Source organism: Zootoca vivipara, chromosome 13, assembly GCF_965207765.1.
Source record: "Zootoca vivipara chromosome 13, rZooViv2.hap1.1, whole genome shotgun sequence".
Lineage (NCBI taxonomy): Eukaryota > Metazoa > Chordata > Lepidosauria > Squamata > Lacertidae > Zootoca > Zootoca vivipara.
Genome location: NC_142596.1, coordinates 7586449 through 7604303, shown reverse-complemented (window position 1 = coordinate 7604303; position 17855 = coordinate 7586449). Strand labels below are relative to the sequence as shown.

At 48.8% G+C, this 17855-nt stretch overlaps 1 protein-coding gene across 1 annotated transcript; it reads left to right on the top strand.

The window, feature by feature from the left end:
• The first annotated feature begins 11493 nt into the window (after positions 1 to 11493).
• On the top strand, positions 11494 to 17091 carry NMB (neuromedin B). The gene is made up of 3 exons (XM_035130765.3): positions 11494 to 11736; positions 13048 to 13226; positions 14710 to 17091. Exons 1-3 carry the CDS (start codon positions 11604 to 11606, stop codon positions 14749 to 14751), a joined length of 354 nt encoding a protein of 117 aa, XP_034986656.3. The 5' UTR covers positions 11494 to 11603; the 3' UTR covers positions 14752 to 17091.
• Positions 17092 to 17855: the final 764 nt, after the last annotated feature.

The following is a 17855-nucleotide window of genomic DNA, read 5'->3' as shown; positions in this document are numbered from 1 at the left end:
CTTGCTGGTCACAATAAGTTAGACGGGAGCAGGACTTTGGCTGCCAGCTTGAGGGCACCACAAGTGGATGAAACCATGGGGCAAGCAGGCTGTATCAAGGTCTGAATGAAACATCGTGAGGCACCCATAATCCCTCTCATACCTTCTGATTTTAAAACTAAAAGTATAGCAGCTTCTAAGGTCTCCTTTGAGAACTACAGGGAACAGCATCGAGTACTTGGCATTTGAATAGCCATGCTTATTTTATCTGGCACAATACAATTCTCTTCCTCCTCCACCACCACCTTTCCTTGAGTGAAAGGCTCCAATTTTTGTGGCACATATATTTTCTATATGTTTGCAAGAACTCCCGCTGGGACAACACAGTCCCTGCTGTGTTGTAGTGGAACATAGCATGCAAATACCAGTTGCAGTAGGAACATGTGTTTGACATAGCATGCAAAAACCAGTTGCAGTAGGAACATAAGAAGCTACCTTGTACTGAATCAGACCACTGGTCAGTCTAGCTCAGTCCTGTCTCCATTCACTGCCAGCAACTCTCCAGAATTTCAGGTGGGGGTCTTTTCCCAGTCCTACCGAGAGATGCTGAAAATGAAACCTGGAGCCTTCTGCATGGATTATGAGGCATCATTAAGACAACTAGGAAATTGTTTTTAAATGTGTTTCCTGCCCCTCCCACAAGAAAGCTTTGGGATACTTGCACAGGCCACAGTGAGATTTGAATGGGAAATGGTGTACAGCAGGCATCCCCAAACCGCGGCCCTCCAGATGTTTTGGCCTACAACTCCCATGATCCCTAGCTAACAGGACCAGTGGTCGGGGAAGATGGGAATTGTAGTCCAAAACATCTGGAGGGCCGAAGTTTGGGGATGCCTGGCGTACAGCTTATCAAGAAGAGGTACTGAGTTCTACCACAAAAGTCAGATGAAGACCACATGGGACTCTTCATAGAAAGGACCTGGTTGACATCTTGCAGAAGAATGAGATGGGAGAATCTGGAGGTGCAGAGTGGACCGTACCACTTCAGATTGGGGGTGTCCTTCGTGAATGCTTTCCCCATGTGTAAAAACAATAGAAGAAGGTAATCAAACAGAAAACTGGGGAAGAAACCACTAACCCAGCTCATGCTTAGCTTTCTATTTGCAGGGAAATGTTTAAGCAGGGTTTTTGTTCTTTAAAGAGCAGAACAGAGTACTTTGGACTGCGCTGCTTCATTGCTACCAGGATCTGTTGGGTGTGTAGAGCACTTCAAGTAGATTGCCATCACCAATGGCAAATACTCGAGTATTGGTGGGTGGGTGTGCAAAAAGGGCCTTACAAGTGTGCCAGACCTTTTGGCAGAAGCAGGAAAGACATGGATCTTGCACTCTAAAGCCGGACCAGTCTCGACATAGCAGAGGAAATGCGAAGGTGAGGCAAAACGCAAAGGAACGTGAGCAAATGTAACTTCATGGGGACAAAGATGGGTGAAACACAGGTTTTGGTGAACCTCTTTGGGGAAGGAGCCATAGCTTGGTGGTAGACGGCATGCTTTGCCTGCAGAAATCCCTAGGTTCAATCCCTGGTATTTTCATTTTTTAAAAAAATCATCTGGTATCAAGTGAAGAGAGAGAATGCACTGTCTGAAACTCTGGGAAGCTACCTCCAGATACAGAGGAACAGGAAGTGATTGGGTAGATCAGGGATGGGGAGGACATGTTGGATTCCAACTCGACATCAACCTCGTCTGGAACGGTCAAGCATGAGGGGGGTTGTCAACTGCACCTGCAGAGTCAAAGGTTCCCCTGGCCTAGATGGACAAGGAGCCTGACCCGGCACAAAACAATCTTCAGTGTTCCTAAAGCTGGGTTCTGAGATAGGACTTGAAGGAAAAGAGAAGGAGCCCTTGCATTCTGGAGCCTTCACTGAGCGCTACTCAGAGACTTGCTTCTCTGCATTCTAAAGATGTGGAGGACCCCCATGGTTTCATTGATGCTGTGCTTGGGACAGCACACAGCATGTCTGTCCCAAGCAGGGCTGCGTGTCAATTTCCATGGCATGTCGCAGTAAGGAAGCCGGGTGGCCAGAAGGAAGGTAGCATTGCCTTCCATGCAATGTACGTGATCTCTAAATGCTGTGATTTTATGCACTGAGTCACTTTTCTCTTTGTAGCTCCCCATTAAGAGAGCAGAGGGCACTTTCTCATGAGTAACTTGACTCCTGCCCCAACAGCATCACACCTCTAGAAAGGTCACCAAAGACGTGTGTATACTTTAGCACAATCGCATCCTCATAGCTGTGATGGTGCGAGCTCCTTCAGGAGTTTCTAACATGCTGGCTTGTCACTTGCGTGTGCATCACCAGCTAAATGTGCTAATATCTCCACATCTATCACTTTGCAGTGAATCCAGAATCCAGCCTGGCTTCAGGTTGAAACCCTTGGTGGAGTAGTATCTTTGCTCATGGGTAGGGAACCTTTGGTGGCCCTTCAGATGCTGCTGAACTACAACTCCCATCATCCCTAGCCATTGCCCAAGCTTGCTGGGGCTGATGGGAGTTGTAGTTTGGCAGCACCTGGCAGGCTAAACATTCCCCATACTTTCCTCAGACGGTACAATTTGGAAGCAGAAAGAAAGCCAGTGTGGTCTAGTAGTTAAGAGCAGTGAGTGCAAACTTCAAACAACTCCTCACTTGATCACAAAGTTGGCACTTGGTCAACATATCAGCCTAACTTGCTTCATAGGTTTGCCGGGAAGATAAAATGAGGATAAAACCTTGGTACACTCTGCCCCTAAGAACTTTGAGGTCAGCCTGCAGCTGGCCACCAAACATTTGATGTTGTATCTTGGACCAAGTGGGCTAGTTTGGCTCCCAAACGTCGCAAATCCGGAAGTGACTGTTCCGGTTTGCAAACTTTTTGGAAGCCAAACGTCTGACAAGGCTTCCTGCAGCCAATCTGAACCCGCGATTCAGATTCAGAACCCGCGATTTGGTTTTTGAACGTTTTGGAAGTCAAACGGACTTCCGGAACAGATTCCGTTCGACTTCCAAGGTACGACTGTATATGTATATATAAAATAGCCCTGCCCTGCAAAATGCAATACTGCCGCCATTGCAGCTCAGTAACACCAAATTATAAGGGACCCAGGTGGCGCTGTGGTTAAACCACTGAACCTAGGGCTTGCTGATCAGAAGGTCAGCGGTTCGAATCCCTGTGACGGGGTGAGCTCCCATTGCTTGGTCCCAGCTCCTGCCAACCTAGCAGTTCGAAAGCACGTCAAAATCCAAGTAGATAAATAGGAACCGCTACAGCGGGAAGGTAAACAGCGTTTCCATGTGCTGCTCTGGTTTGCCAGAAGTGGCTTTGTCATGTCATACTGGCCACATGACCTGGAGGCCAATAATGCAAGATGAGCGCGCAACCCCAGAGTCGGTCACGACTGGACCTAATGGTCAGGGGTCCCTTTACCTTTACCTTTAACACCAAATTACTAGTTTTGGAGCATCTGATACTGAGAGAGAAGCTTGCAATAACCGTACAACATAGTCTACTGTTTCTATTACATGTTGGAGGCTGAGAGTGGTTACAACAACCCTGTTTGCCTAATATGTAGGCAAGTGGTGAGGAACTGTGGAGGTGGCTTCTTTGAGGGGCTCAGCATCCATCACCTGATCTGCACTGAAAGCAGACCCCACTGGCTGCACTAGGGAGTTCCTGGTGGCTATGCATTTACCTGTCCACATACAATGGGGCAGGTGGGAATGCTTTTTTGGGGGGGGACAGCCTTCTGGGCTGAATTAGGTCCACAGGCCAGAGGTTGTGTGGAGGCCACAAGGGTGTGGAACCTTTTGCCCTATAGAGGTTGCTGAACTACATCTTCCAACAGCTCCAACAAGCATAGGCAATGGCCTGGGATGATGGGAGTTGCAGTTTGGCAACGGACGATCACCATTGCCACTTTTTGCCATTGGGCTGCAGCTCCATCGTAGAGCATCTGCTTTGCATGTGGAAAGTCGCAGGTTCAATTCCTGGCATCTCCAGGTAGTGTTGGGAGACATGGCAGTCTAAAACCCCGGAGAGTTGCTGCCAGTCCGTGCAGACAATACTCAGCTAGATGGACACAAGGGTCTGAATCAGTATAAGGCAGCTTTCTATAGTCCTACGAGCCTTAGTGCCACTTTAATATTCACTGTCTTCAGATGAGTAAGGGACTCAACTTGTCTCAAAAGCAGGCTGAAAAGTTGTGTGTGTGTTTTAATACTCCTTAGATTTGCTTCCAGGCAAAAGTACTGTACAGTACCAGAAATGTGGTCCTCTGGCTGCATCCTTTTCTTGGGCATTTATGTGTGTGTTCCCTGATGCAAATGTTGCTAATCAACACCTTGTTACACTGTGTGCAGATGCTGATATTCTGCATGCAGGCAACAGCTAATTGCTGCGAAGAGAGGTGTTACCCACAAATATTGCCTAAGAGTGGCACTTTTTTTCTAAAAAGCAAAAAAAAAAAAGCATTAAGATTCTTTCGCCCCATGGGATTTAACTGTAATGAGAAGCCTACAGCAGACTTTGCTGGCGAAGCGGCAGGATTTGCGGAGGAGTGAAGTGAATCTTCTATCTATCTACCTCCCAGCATCCTTAAGAAGCCCTGGTTTCTGTGTGGCTATTGCACACTTTCTCCCTCAAAGACTGTTCCAGCAGCATTGTAGCCATTGCATGATAATTCTGCAATGGTAGGTAAAGCTCTGTGCCTGTAAAAATGTTTGCAGTATATAGGAACTACAAGTATGTTAAATGCAGGGTAAACTGTATGTGTCAAAAGGGCCAGAGCAATCTCTAGCTGAGGCATGAGGAGCTGGATCCTTCCCCAGTCTAGGAGGGCTGACTTTGACAAATGCGCTGGGCCACCCACCTGTGACTCCTCTGATGTTACATTGATGATGTTGGGTGACTACCTTTTGCAGAGCACTGTGCAGACCCAGTGATCAGTTTCTTTACTTGCCTGTACTACAAACATTACTCCTGATTTCTGATTTCACTCGAGATGGAAGCTTCTCTTGTGATGAACTGGCAGCAACTAAGTTGGGCATATTCGCTTCAGAGGTACTCTAGATACCTTCTTTGCTAATATAAATCCAAGTTCTCTGATAAGCATAAATTAAGCAGATTTTGATTCCCTCTATATCATATAATTCTGCTTCCGCAATGCAAGCTTTTGATGTATTTTGCTTTTTTTTTTGCAGGCTTTGTATATTAAGAATTGAAAAATGAGGCTTCTGAGCTTTCTGATCATTATCAGGCCTCCCCAGCATTGGAGACCGTTTAAAAGGGAAATGCAAGAGCAGATTAAATCGCCAACTACTGAAAAAAATCCATCAAAATGAGTTCTAGAAACCAAGGCAATGTCCGTAGCTGATCGGATCGACATTTAAAAACATGGAGACATCAGAGCGAATGGGTAGTTCATCTTTGGCAGGCAGTGAGAGATAATACTTCAGAAATCTGAGCTGTCCTTTCACAGTTCTTAAGTTCCATCAGATTTGACTGGCCCCATGCAAAGTATCCCCAGGTGGACTCCCTCCTCTCTCAACTGGGCCCTGGTGGGCTGAACTTGGTGTGTTGGCAGCATCCCAAGCAGTACTGGGAAGCTGGGCATTCCAAGCTGCCCTTTGAATTTCCCACAATGCTCCAGGGTGATGCTAGAGGTCAAGGGCATTGTGGGAAATTCAAAGCATGGCCAGATCTGGCCACCTGGCACTGCTGTGAGTGCCAGGCTGGGTGCAAGAGGATTAAGAAGCATGGGGAATGCCCTGCCAGGGCAGTGGGCATAGGCAGGTGTCCAGAGATGCCAAGTGGTGTTGCCAACCTTGGAATAGACCATAAAGGAAACTGATTATTGCTCATAATTTTAAAAAAAAAACCCAGACAGAAACAATGAATGACTGCTTATCATATTTGGACCGATCCTCCTGTGCTCTATAGAAAGGCACTTAACTTGTTTCATAGTCTCCTCGCACAGAGCGCAGATGGAAGCCTTCTTCCAGTCTTCTCCAAATGCCAACCATGCTGTCACTCACAGGTACAATATTCAAGGAATATAAAGGAATATAAGAAGAGCCTGAGAGCATGGCATTCAAATCCTCACACAGCCATGAAGCTCACGGCAGGGCCGGCCCTACCGCCAGGCTGGGTGGCGCAGGGCGCCACAGTGCCAGCCCGCCAGGGGGGGGGCACCACGCAGCTGCGCCCACCCGCCAGCCACTCCGCCACGCAGCAGCGCCATCGGCAGCAGTGCTGTGCGCTAAGCTCGCCCGTTGCGCAGCAGCACCATCGGCAGCCGCGCTGCGCACTGAGCCTGCCCGCCTATCGCGCTGGAAAACGGGGCGGCAGGGGGCGCTGGAGGGATCCATCGCACCATGGCACCAGGGCACCAAAGGTGCTTAAGACGGCCCTGGCTCACGGGGTGACCTTGGGCCAGTCACAGCCTCTCAGCCTGACCTCCCTCACAGGGTTGTTGTGAGGACAGAATCATAGAATCATGGAGTTGGAAGAGACGACAAGGGCCATCCAGTCCAACCCCCTGCCAAGCAGGAAACAAATGGGGAAGAAGACCTTGCGCTCCTTGGAGGAAAAGTGGGAGTAAATCAATAAAGAATTCTAATCCTGGGTGTTCTCAGGTGCTCTGTAGTTAGAACACTGACCTTTCCCAGCAGTAATGATCGTCCTATTCATAAACTTTTCGGGCAAACAAGGATTTGCCATTTTGTATTTGCACAGAGACTTCCTTTTCCTCCATGCTCTGAAACAAAGCCTGATTTAACAAAAGACGGGGGCGTGTTTCAAGTGGTATGTAGCGCAGCCTTATACTGTTTCAGGTCAAGATCAGAATCACCTGCACTGACTGGCAGCAGCTGTGCAGGTCTGAACCGTGGTCTTTCCTGGCCCTACCTAGAGCTAGACTAACCTGGGACCTTCTACATGCAAAGCAAATGTCCGGCCACTGAGCTAAAGCCCTGCTTCTTGAACATCACTGGGCATGCAAAGCAGACTTGCACTGAGTCAGACCATTGGTCTATCTTCCTCAGTATTACCTACGTGGACTGGTGCCTTTTGGGAGATTCCAGACAGGTGTCTTTCCCAGCCTTACCTGGAGATGCCCTGAACAGAACTTTGTCCTTTTTGCACGCAAAACGCTGTGCTGCGGCACTTCAAGCAAATCCATCCCACGTTTTTGCCACTCCATAGGATGCACCGATTTCCTGCTTCTTTTGCTCTAATACAGCCTCTTGTTTTCCTTCCAGGCAATCTCACGGAGGCATCCTGCATCTCATCAGACATGCCTGGATGCATCCAGTAATTTCCCCAAGGAATACGAGGCCACTGCTTCCTTTGGTCAGCCTCCACTTGGTATCAGCTAATCCCAGTTTCCTTAGACATATTCACTGTAATCCTTTCTAGGCTCTGGCCCTGTTCACTCTAACACCCACCTCCTTCTGCAAAAAAAATATATCAAGCAAATAACTCCACGCTGTAGGTGCTTCTCATTCGCCTGTACTCTGCATGCCCCAAAATCTTGGACACTAAATCCCCCCAAAGTTGATGATCCATTGCTTGCCAAACAAGATGTAAGCATGAATAATGCAATCTTGGCTTCTTAGGTCACACAACACAGCATTCTTTTAAAGGTTTTTAAAGATTTGTGCCCCAGGGAGTTCACTTCAGTGAGGCTAACACAGTGGTTTGACCCCCCCCCCAAGAGATGCACTCCATTGTCTCTTGAGACAGACAGATGACAACAACAATTGTACACAGTATTCCAAGACATAGCTGCCAAGTCTCCCGTTTTCCCCGGGAAATACCCGTTTTTCCAGCTGAAAAAAAATGGATTTTTTTTGTTTCCCCCCGGTTTATTCTGGCGCGGCGGCCATTTTGGAACTGGGCGGAACATGCTCAGAAGCGAATTTCGATGCTGCTCTGCCCAGTTCCAAAATGGCTGCAGTGTGACTTCTGGCATGACGGCCATTTTGGAACTGGGCAAAGCAGCATCAAAAGCCACTTCTGAGCATGCTCCGCCCAGTTCCAAAATGGCGGCAGCGCTACTTCCAGTCTGCTATTTCCAGCCCGGTCCCTTATTGACAGCAACTTGGCAGGTATGTTCCAAGTGTGTCCACGCTGTAGACATGAGATGCTGACATTTTGTTTTTAATTCCTTTCCTAAGGATCCCCAGGATGGAGTCTGCCCTATCATGGCTGTGGAACTTGGGTCCTTGGGACTCTGCAGGTACAAAGGTCCCAGGTGAAGCTGGTAGTATTTCCAGTTGACGGATCTCAGGTGGAAAGGATGGCAAAGACCTCCTGCCTGAGACACTGGAGAGCTGCTGCTGCCAGGAGGCCTCCAAATAAACATGGATCTAGGCCTGGCATCCTCTGCATAGGTTGAGGCTGTTGCTGATGCAAGGCAGAATGAGAAACAAGGTGTTGTTCAACACACCTGTAAAGCACATGGCTTCCTCCAAAGAATCCTGGGACCTGTCGTTTCCCTCTCATTAAGGGTAAAATTCCAGCACGATCAATGAACTACTGTTCCCAGGATTCTTGGGTGGGGGAGAGAGAATATGTGTGCTGTAAATGTGCATTCGATACACTTGGATGGTATGGTGTGGCCCGCAGTATACTCACAAACCAGGGGTTTTCCCCACCCCACCCCAGCATAAAAAAATCTGCTCTCACAAGGGGGACTTTAAAGGTTTATTTTAACTGGGCATTGTGAACATGAAAGTGGTGGGTGGGCTGCAACAGCTTCTGGGGACAATCACAAGCTCCCCCTTCTTGAAATGGGCACGTGTATTGCTTTATCCTATGTGTTAAGCCTCTGCTGCGTTTTGGGGCCGCTCAGACTCAGTCCACCCCTAGAGTTCTGCCCCTAAAGTCCTGTCCTGACAGCACCTCTGCCTGGCCGACTACATTGAGGGGCAGCAGCAGATCTGTGGTCCTCCCCTTCGAACAAGGCTCTCCTTCCTGCACCTCCCTGTCTTGCGCCAGTTTCGCCTCCTCACCCGGGCCGCTGCGCGTCTCTTTGGGCGCGGAGTCCGCGCACCTCCGCACCGCCGCCGCCGCGTTTGTCCGGAATGCCGCCCGTCCCGTCGGAGCCGACCAGAGAGGGAGGGGCCCGGGGCGGGGCCGAGAGCCTAATTTGCATGACGCTGGCACGCGACCCTCCCGGTCCCGGCCGCTATTTAAGAGCGCCGCCCCGCCCCGGGCGCCTACAGTCCGTCCTGCGCTCAACTTAAATGACGACCCCGAAGCCCCGCCGGTAAGTCTCCCGCGCAGCTCTGCTCACGGCCGCGCGGAAGGGGGAGCTCGCCGCGTAGTGCCTTTGCCTTTCCCGACGGGACGGACCCAAGCAGGGAGGAGGAGAAGGCAAAGACCGCGCAAGTCTCTCCTCCGCGCTGCCACCTCCAGGGTCCCTAGTCTGAGGCTCCAAAGGAGACTTCTAAGCAGAGGTTGGATGGCCACCTGTCATCTGGGCACATGCTGCGTCCCAGAAAGGAATCTTTCCCTGCGGTGGGTCCAGGACTCTTCGGTCGAGAGCAGAGGGAGAGACACAGGCAGACTCTTTCTTTAGCCAAACGCAGCGTAACGGCGGGAGGAACATATTCCCACGGGCAGCTGTCCATTTATTTATTATTGAAAACTTTTTAATTTCTTGCCACACAAGGGTCTCCAAGTGACTGACATCGTGATATACAGTATGCCATAGAATCGTATGATACATTAACGTTCCATACGACATACTGGGAAAACAAAGACAACACAGTTCACCCCTAAAATGAATAAAAAAATTAATTAGAAAAATACTCAAGCAATAAACTGAAACAATAAACAAAGCTATAGTTCCACCCACTAACTAGCAGAGGAACATACAAACTCAGCGCTGGCAACCCACTTCCTAGCCCCCCCCCTGCCCAAAAAAATACCCATTCCTGTTCAACTGTTGAGTCCTTTCCCCTCCCCAGAAGTCTGCACACAGTGTAACAAGGTGTTGATTTGCAACATTTGCATCAGGGGACCCACATGCAAATGCCCAAGAAAAGGACGCAGCTGGAGGACCACATTTCTGGTACTTTTAAAAGGCGCAGAAGCAGCTGCTGTGAATCCGCGGTTGGTGGGCCCAGGGGTGGGCCCCCATTTCGCCTCTCTTCAGAGGGAGCAGAAGCAAAGGCAGAGCAGGAAGACAGTCTCAGTTCCATCTGCTCTGCTGTTGTCTAGCATAGCTGCCAAGTTATCCCTTTTTTAAAGGGATTTTCCCTTATGCTGAATAGGCTTCCTCGCGAGAAAAGGGAAAACTTGGCAGCTATGTTGTCTAGGCTGCTCCTCCTCTCCTGCTGCTGCTGCTGGAAAAAGGTGCGGAAAAGCGAGGGGCCTGCCTGGGAATTTATCCTCCATGGCCACTGCTATTATCATCATTGCCATCAAGTCTCACTTTACAACTTTGTCCTTGATATGCCTGCCATACTGAGATGTCCTGCATTTGGAGTGAGATTGAGTCCAGGAAAGCGTGTGCCACAACAAATATGATTGTCTTTCAGGAGCCACAGAAATGTGCATCTAACGGGGCTCTAACGGGGGCTCCCGGGGCTCTCTCGGCTTGAGCGCACAAAGCCTGCTTTGCAAAGGATCCCTGAAAGTTTATGCATTATATTATATTTATTATATTATATTATATTAATGATTTTCAGTTTTATACATTTCAATGATTTTACAATCATTTTAACATTTCAAAACTCAACTTCCTCCCCCCTCTTTCTGCGGTTCCTTAAATTTATTTTTAATATTCTCTGCATATCCAAATTAACTTAATTTGCTCAATTATTCATCTACTTTAAATGTATATACACTTTTGAAACTGCAGGTTATCACAATAATCCTGCCAACGTTCTTATCTGTTTACAGTTTGTCTCCTGCCCAGAATTGAGGAAGGCGCTTTGCTCGGTTGTAGGGGAAGCTCTCGTGGCTTATTTGACGGCAGCTTTTACCACATCCTTCCGTCTCCTAGGGCTACCCAGTCGCTCTGCACTCTGTTTTAGGTGCTCAGAGATAATGCCTTTCTGTCATTTCACGAGGTTCAGGATTGAGCCTGGCACTCCAAATAGATCCAGGAGCAGGTGGCATAGCTGTCAAGTCCCCCCCCTTTTTAAGGGAAATTCCATTATGCTGAATAGGCTTCCTCGTGAGAAAAGGGAAAACTTTGCAGCTATGGCAGGTGGGCTCGGATCAAACCCTAAGCTCTTCGATCTCCCTTGGATCCGTGCTTGCCCCGATTCCTTCTTCTTTTCTGCACCCAAACCGTCCCGGGGGCACCCAAGAGTCCCGTTGGGCCTCAAAGTCGTGACAAGGCAAGTCCAGGGCGATCCCTCTCTGGGCAAGCGCTGCTAAGGTGACGATGCCCCGCGTCAGTCCCCGCCCCGACGGCTGGGCTATTTAAACAGCAGGACCGCACGCGGGGCGAAGACCAGGAAAGAGGCTTGGAGGAGAGGAGCCATCTAGTGGTCAGAGGAGGCGTGACAAGGGCGTCGCGTCCGCCCGTCGGTCCGTCGAAGTCCGCTTGCTGCCCGGAAAGAGAGCCATGGCGGCGGCAGGATTCGCCAACACGATCCTACAAGTGGGGAGCTTGGCTTATCTGCTCCTTTTCGCCACCTTTTCTGTCTCGCCCTCGCTCGGCGGACCCATCCGGCTCCGGGAAAACCTCTGGGCTACAGGTACGACCCCAGCGTCTCCCTGTGGCGCTGGAGGGGACGGTCTGCCAAGGGGGCAGCTTCCCAACGCAGACGGTGGGAAATGATTGCCTGTTAGTAAAGATCCTGGCAGAAAAAAGGCTGCGTGTGTGTGTTGAGAGGGTGGGGGACAACGAAGGACTGGAGCAGAGGCTGCAGAATTGTGTTCCTTACCTGAGTCCGTCTTTTAGACGACATCTGAAGGCAGCCCTGTATCGGGAAGCTTTTAATGTTTTCGTATGTGTATCTAAAGATAATAAAGTTATGGGGCGGGCTTGGGGTGGGTGGGTAGAATCTGTGCTGCTAGATCAGTTATGTGGCCAGTTCCGTCCATCGCGTTTAGCTGCTAGAGCTTCTCAAATAATAAACACTATTATAATTACAGCTGTGAGAGAGATTAAGGAGCCAATTGATGAGATGGTATTTCAAAGGGTGTATGCATCTGGATAATCGGAGTAGTGTCAGGGCATTCCGGCTAGTCCAAGAAAGTGTTGTGGGAAGAATGTTATGTTAACTCCGGCAAATATTACGCCAAATTGAGCTTTTGTTCATGAGGTGTGTAAGGTATAGCCTGTAAAGAGTGGGAATCAGTGGACGAATCCGCCTATAATTGCAAATACAGCTCCTGTTGATAAAACATAATGGAAGTGAGCAACTACACAGTAGGTATCATGTAGGACAATGTCTAGTGAAGAGTTGGCTAGAATAATACCTGTGAGACCACCTACTGTAAATAAAAAAATAAACCCTAGGGCCCAAACCATGGCGGCATCTCATTTAATTATTCCGCCGTGAAGGGTTGCGAGACAACTAAATACTTTTACCCCTGTAGGAATTGCGATGATTATTGTAGCAGAGGTAAAGTAAGCTCGGGTGTCAATGTCTATTCCTACAGTAAATATATGGTGGACTCAAACAATAAAACCTAGAAAGCCAATTGACATTATAGCTCAAACCATACCCATATAGCCGAAAGGTTCTTTTTTTCCTGCATAATATGTTACAATGTGAGAAATTATGCCAAAGCCAGGAAGAATAAGGATATATACTTCTGGGTGGCCAAAAAATCAGAATAGGTGTTGGTAAAGAATTGGGTCTCCTCCCCCTGCAGGGTCAAAAAAGGATGTGTTTAAGTTTCGATCTGTTAATAATATTGTAATTCCTGTGGTGATCAAGCTGTCCTGATCCAGAAACAATCATAGCTGTCTTCCTAGCCAAAGTTGGGGGGAAGTACTTTAGCCGCCAAGGGCACCTGCACTTCCAGCTCCCATATCTCCACGGGTGGTGTCATTTCAGGGCATTTCATGGGGAAGAAGAGTATGCTGAGCTCTCCTCATGTCCAGTCTGCATTCTCAGAAAGTGCAGAGACCAACAGAGAGGGGGTGAAAGACCTGATGATGAGCGAACTTCTTAAAATACTCCTGCAAGAGAAGCTGCTGGAGGAGAACCGAGGGATGCATGATCCCAATGACCAGGTGAGCACCATCCTCTCTAGATGTCCTGATGGGAACAAATGTGGTGGCTGGTGCCCAGTGGGGCTGGTGGCACAGAAGACTAGGGGGCTGACAGTAGATCCAAGGATAGAGTCATAGTATGGTAGAGTTGGAAGGGACCCCCAAGGGTCATTTACTCCAACCCCTGCAGTGCAGGAACCTCAACACACGGCCCCCAATCCATTTTGCAAATGTGCTGGCAATTTGATTGCTGCACCAGGTGGAGCCAGAGCCAAGGACAGGCAGAGTCAACTAATTCTTGTCCCATTTTGCAAAACAGGGCCCCCTATGAGATGTGTTTGAGTTAGCTAACTGTGCTCAGACCATTGTGTGTTGCAGACAGTGCTTCCCCCCCTTTAAAAGTGTTTAGGAGTACTCTCATTTTTACTCACGAAAATCACCATTTTATAGTTCAAATCGGGGAAAATAAATACAGTAAATGGACAAAAGTACAGAGATTCACAGAATGTTTCCCTCCAGAAAAAAAGCACTGGTTGCAAACACTTGTGTGATGCATTGCAGGCATCAAAGGAAACTATGTAAGGAATTTGTAGGAAAGGAATAAAGCCGGTGTCTGTATTTTATATATTAATACCTTCTCAATGTGTTTCCCTTGGTCCTCCTCCTACTGTAGGGAGCACACCAGCAGACTGGCATGGCAAGGATCCTGCTGGCATCAGTGGTGGTGGAGATGGCTCTGGGGAAACTTCCTCCCCTTTTCTGACACTGGGGTTTAATTGCATCCCGGAGTGGGGATTTGACTGGCAGGCCAGTTCAGGCTTCCTCAACCTCAGCCCTCCAGATGTTTTTGGCCTACAACTCCCATGATCCCTAGCTAGCAGGACCAGTGGTTAGGGATGATGGGAATTGTAGTCTCAAAGCAGCTGGAGGGCTGAGGTTGAGGAAGCCTGGGCCAGATCCTTGCCTCCTCCAAGTTTGTGAGGTGGGCGAGTCCGTGCTTCCTAGGTTCCTCCAGCTATTTCTTGTGGGCTGGTACCAGAACCCCTCTCCCTTTAATGCAGTTTGGCTTTGTTGCGCATCATCTCCTGCTTGGGCTGGAGCTCTCCAAGGTGCTGAACCCCACCCAGGTGCCTGATCTCAGTGACCACCAGATCTTTGTTGCTCATCACTCTCTGGTCTAGGTAGCTTCACTACCAGAGAGGTCTTAATGGAATAAACCCCATGTCATTGCAACAATTTGATGTCATCTTTGATGTCACTTGAAGGCCTCAGAAGGGTGGGTGTCATCCTTCTCCATCGGCTGACTTACTAAAAGGGTGAGATCGTGTCACTTTCTTCCATAAGCAGAGCAAGTTATAAATTGGGGATCCCACAGAGCTCAGGAGGGGGCAAAACCCACCCAGATGGGGTAGCTATACTTTTCTCTCATCAGTGGGCAAGGCCAGTTTGCTTTCTATTATGTTGAAGTGTAAGCTACTGATGCATGGTTTTTTTTTCATTACAGGAGATACCTTTCTTCACAAAGTACCTGGCAAAATACATTTAAATAGATGAACTGAGGAAAACACCAGGGACTTGGGGGAAAGGGAGCTCCTGAAGGGGTGTTCCCAATGAAAGCATCAAGAATACCAGAATTGTGGTGTAAAATATCAAATTTATAACTGTATTCCTAATACTGACCTCACCCCTCCTCTGAAGAACCAAGTTTTGACTGTATAGAAAATTCCTGACATTTCCTTGCGCTGCAGCGGCTGGTGGAGGAGGCAGGACGAATAAATGTCTCTCTTTGCACAGGTGAGAGGATTGTTTTCAGTCCGCAGTGCAGCAGGAGAAAGCAAGCAGCCACAGAAGGACTAGCTCAGAAAGGGATGGAGAACCAGGGATGGAGAGAACCAGATGTGATTGGGCTACAACCCTCACCATCCCCAATTATTGGCCATTCTCTCTGGGACTCAAAGGTGCTGCAGTCCAAGGAGATATGGAGGTTTCACATCTCTGTGAAAGAGAGTACTGCATTTCAACCAGTCTGTCCTAAGTTGTTGACAGCTGCTGTTGACAGAATTGACTGGTCTGTAGAGGAAAGAAGGGCTATTTCTGGAGGACATAAGACACCTGTTTGGGTGACAAACCCTAGCAATGTAACCATAGATGGCCCAATGACCCAGGCAGTGGATGGTTAGATGGGTAGGTTCAGGTACCTCACCCATCTCTGCCATTGCCTCCTCAGTCAGAGTATCTTTCATATTTCTCCTCTACAGCCATGAAACTAGGAGCCGTTGGTCTGCTTGCTGACAACAGCTTTCAGATTCCACGATGCAGTGCAAGTAAGCAGATTACCCCCAACCCAATAATAATACACTCAGATAGAATCATAGAATCCTAGAGTTGGAAGAGACCACAAGGGCCATCCAGTCCAACCCCCTGCCAAGCAGGAAACACCATCAAAGCATTTTTGACATATGCCTGTCAAGCCTCTGCTTAAAGACCTCCAAAGAAGGAGACCCCTTAACCTGCATTGGCAGACCTCTAATGGGTGGTTTGTGGGTGTTTTCCATGCGAGATTCCAACTGCTCCTGTGTGCACTTCCATATTTAAATAGGTCCTAATATTTCTTTATTTGCATATGCATCGTTTGATAAGAGTTGCACTGCTTTATTGCTTGAGTAATATACGATAGGCCACAAAGTCAGTCGTCGCTTAGGTTAGCAATGTACCTCAATAGTCCTGCTATGCATGCAGCTAAGAGACCGTCAAGGTCTCTCCTGTTTCCCAGGATGTTCTCAGGTATGGAGGGCTAATGACCACTTCTCCTTCCTGCTTCTGCTCCACCCGGCTCAGTGTGTCATAACCAAAAGCCAAAGCCATTCCTGCATCCTATTCCCTTCTAATATAGGAAGCTACTGCACCTTATACCAAATCAGATCATTGGACCGTCTAGCTCACTAATGTCTATTGTGACTGGCAGTGGCTCTCCTAGGCTTTAGGCAGGGGGCATTTCCAGCCCTAACGGCCAATTCCAGGGGTTGAACCTGGGACCTTCCGCCTGCAAATCAGATGTTCGACTACTGACCTATTGGCAAACACAATAGGAAATGCCAACCATGTGTCCAAGAGACACCTTGATACCTGAGTAGTGATGGAGAACCTGTGGCCCTCCAGATACTGTTGTGGGCATGGCCAATAGTCAAGAGACACTGGATGTCGTAGTCCAGCATCACAAGAGGGCCACACGTCCCCGCCCTAGTGCAGCTCTTGAGAAATATCTGAGCCTTGTTGGAAGTCATGCCACAGCTGCCTTGGTGGCTCAGATAGAGCAGACGATCAAGCAGGAAACTTGGTTGCCCTCGATCACCCCAGGTACCTCTTCTTCCCTTGGTAAACCTTCCTCCTTGCCTTGTTTGAAGTGAAAATTCAGTTGCATGTGCAGAATGTAGTTGAGAACCTCTGCAAAAGATCCAGCGCAGGTTTGGAGAACCTTTGGTCCTCCGTATGTTGCTGAACTACTGCTCTCATCAACCCCAGCGAGCATGCTCAAAAGCTAGGGGTTATGGGAGTTGTAGTCCAGTAACATCCGGAGAGCCAAAGCCCCCCACCCCCACCCCCATTTGATCTAGCAGAAGCTGCAGGGCTTAAGGAGAAGAAATCCAAAGAAGCAAGCAAAGGCATGGCTTTCCTGCTCTCCCATCCCAACGCTTTAGCCACAACCACTGCAGTGGTACACATGATCTTAGCTAGGGGTCAGCAAACTTTTTCAGCAGGGGGCCGGTCCACTGTCCTTCAGATCTTGTGGGGGGCCGGATTATATTTGAAAAAAATATATGAATGAATTCCTATGCCCCACAAATAACGCAGAGATGCATTTTAAATAAAAGAACACATTCTACTCATGTAAAAACATGCTGATTCTCAGACCATCCGCGGGCCGGATTTAGAAGGCAATTGGGCCGCATCCGGCCCCCGGGCCTTAGTTTGGGGACCCTGATCTTAGCCAACCTGGTGGCCTCCAGCTATTGTGGATTCTTAACACCCATCAGCCTCAGGCAGCCTGGCCACTGGCCACAGAATGGGGGAGTTGTCGCCCAAAACATCCAGATGGCACCAGGTTGGCTAACCCAAGTCCAGTTGACCCAGCTTGACCAACTATCAGAGGCATAGGAGGGGGGTCAGGGGATCACCGCCCTGGGTGTCATTGCTGAGGGGGCGACATTCGGCGTGCCACCCACCCATGACTCCCAAGCCTACTCCAAGCTGTCGATATGGGGGTGGGGGTGTGTGACAAAAAAAAAATCCGCACTGGGTACCACCTGACCTTGCTACGCCTCTGCCAACTATACATAATTGCATCAGGGATGGTACCATATAAACCACGAGTGGAAAAACTGGCCTTCTAAATGCTTGAGCTACATATTCCATTTTCCCTGACCATTGGGCTCTGCTGGCCAGGGCTGCTGGGAGCTGGAATTCAATGTCGGAATGGCCACAGGGTACTCATCCTGGGTATAAACCAGCCTTCCCCAACCTGGTGCCCTCTCTGTGTTTCAGACTACATTTTGGGGAAGGATGGAACAAAAATGCTCCAATTGAGTATCAAAACAACAGGGGGAGCACTGGTGCAAATATCTCCAAGGTACAAACCTCATGATGCTTCAC

What these genes read in the sequence shown, in the direction of transcription:
- NMB (XM_035130765.3), top strand. Translation starts at nt 11,604, where the DNA reads ATGGCGGCGGCAGGATTCGCCAACACGATCCTACAAGTGGGGAGCTTG. An exon ending in GGAAAACCTCTGGGCTACAG is followed by an intron (nt 11,737 to 13,047) that starts GTACGACCCCAG and finishes GTGTCATTTCAG; the next exon opens with GGCATTTCATGGGGAAGAAG. An exon ending in TGCATGATCCCAATGACCAG is followed by an intron (nt 13,227 to 14,709) that starts GTGAGCACCATC and finishes TTTTCATTACAG; the next exon opens with GAGATACCTTTCTTCACAAA.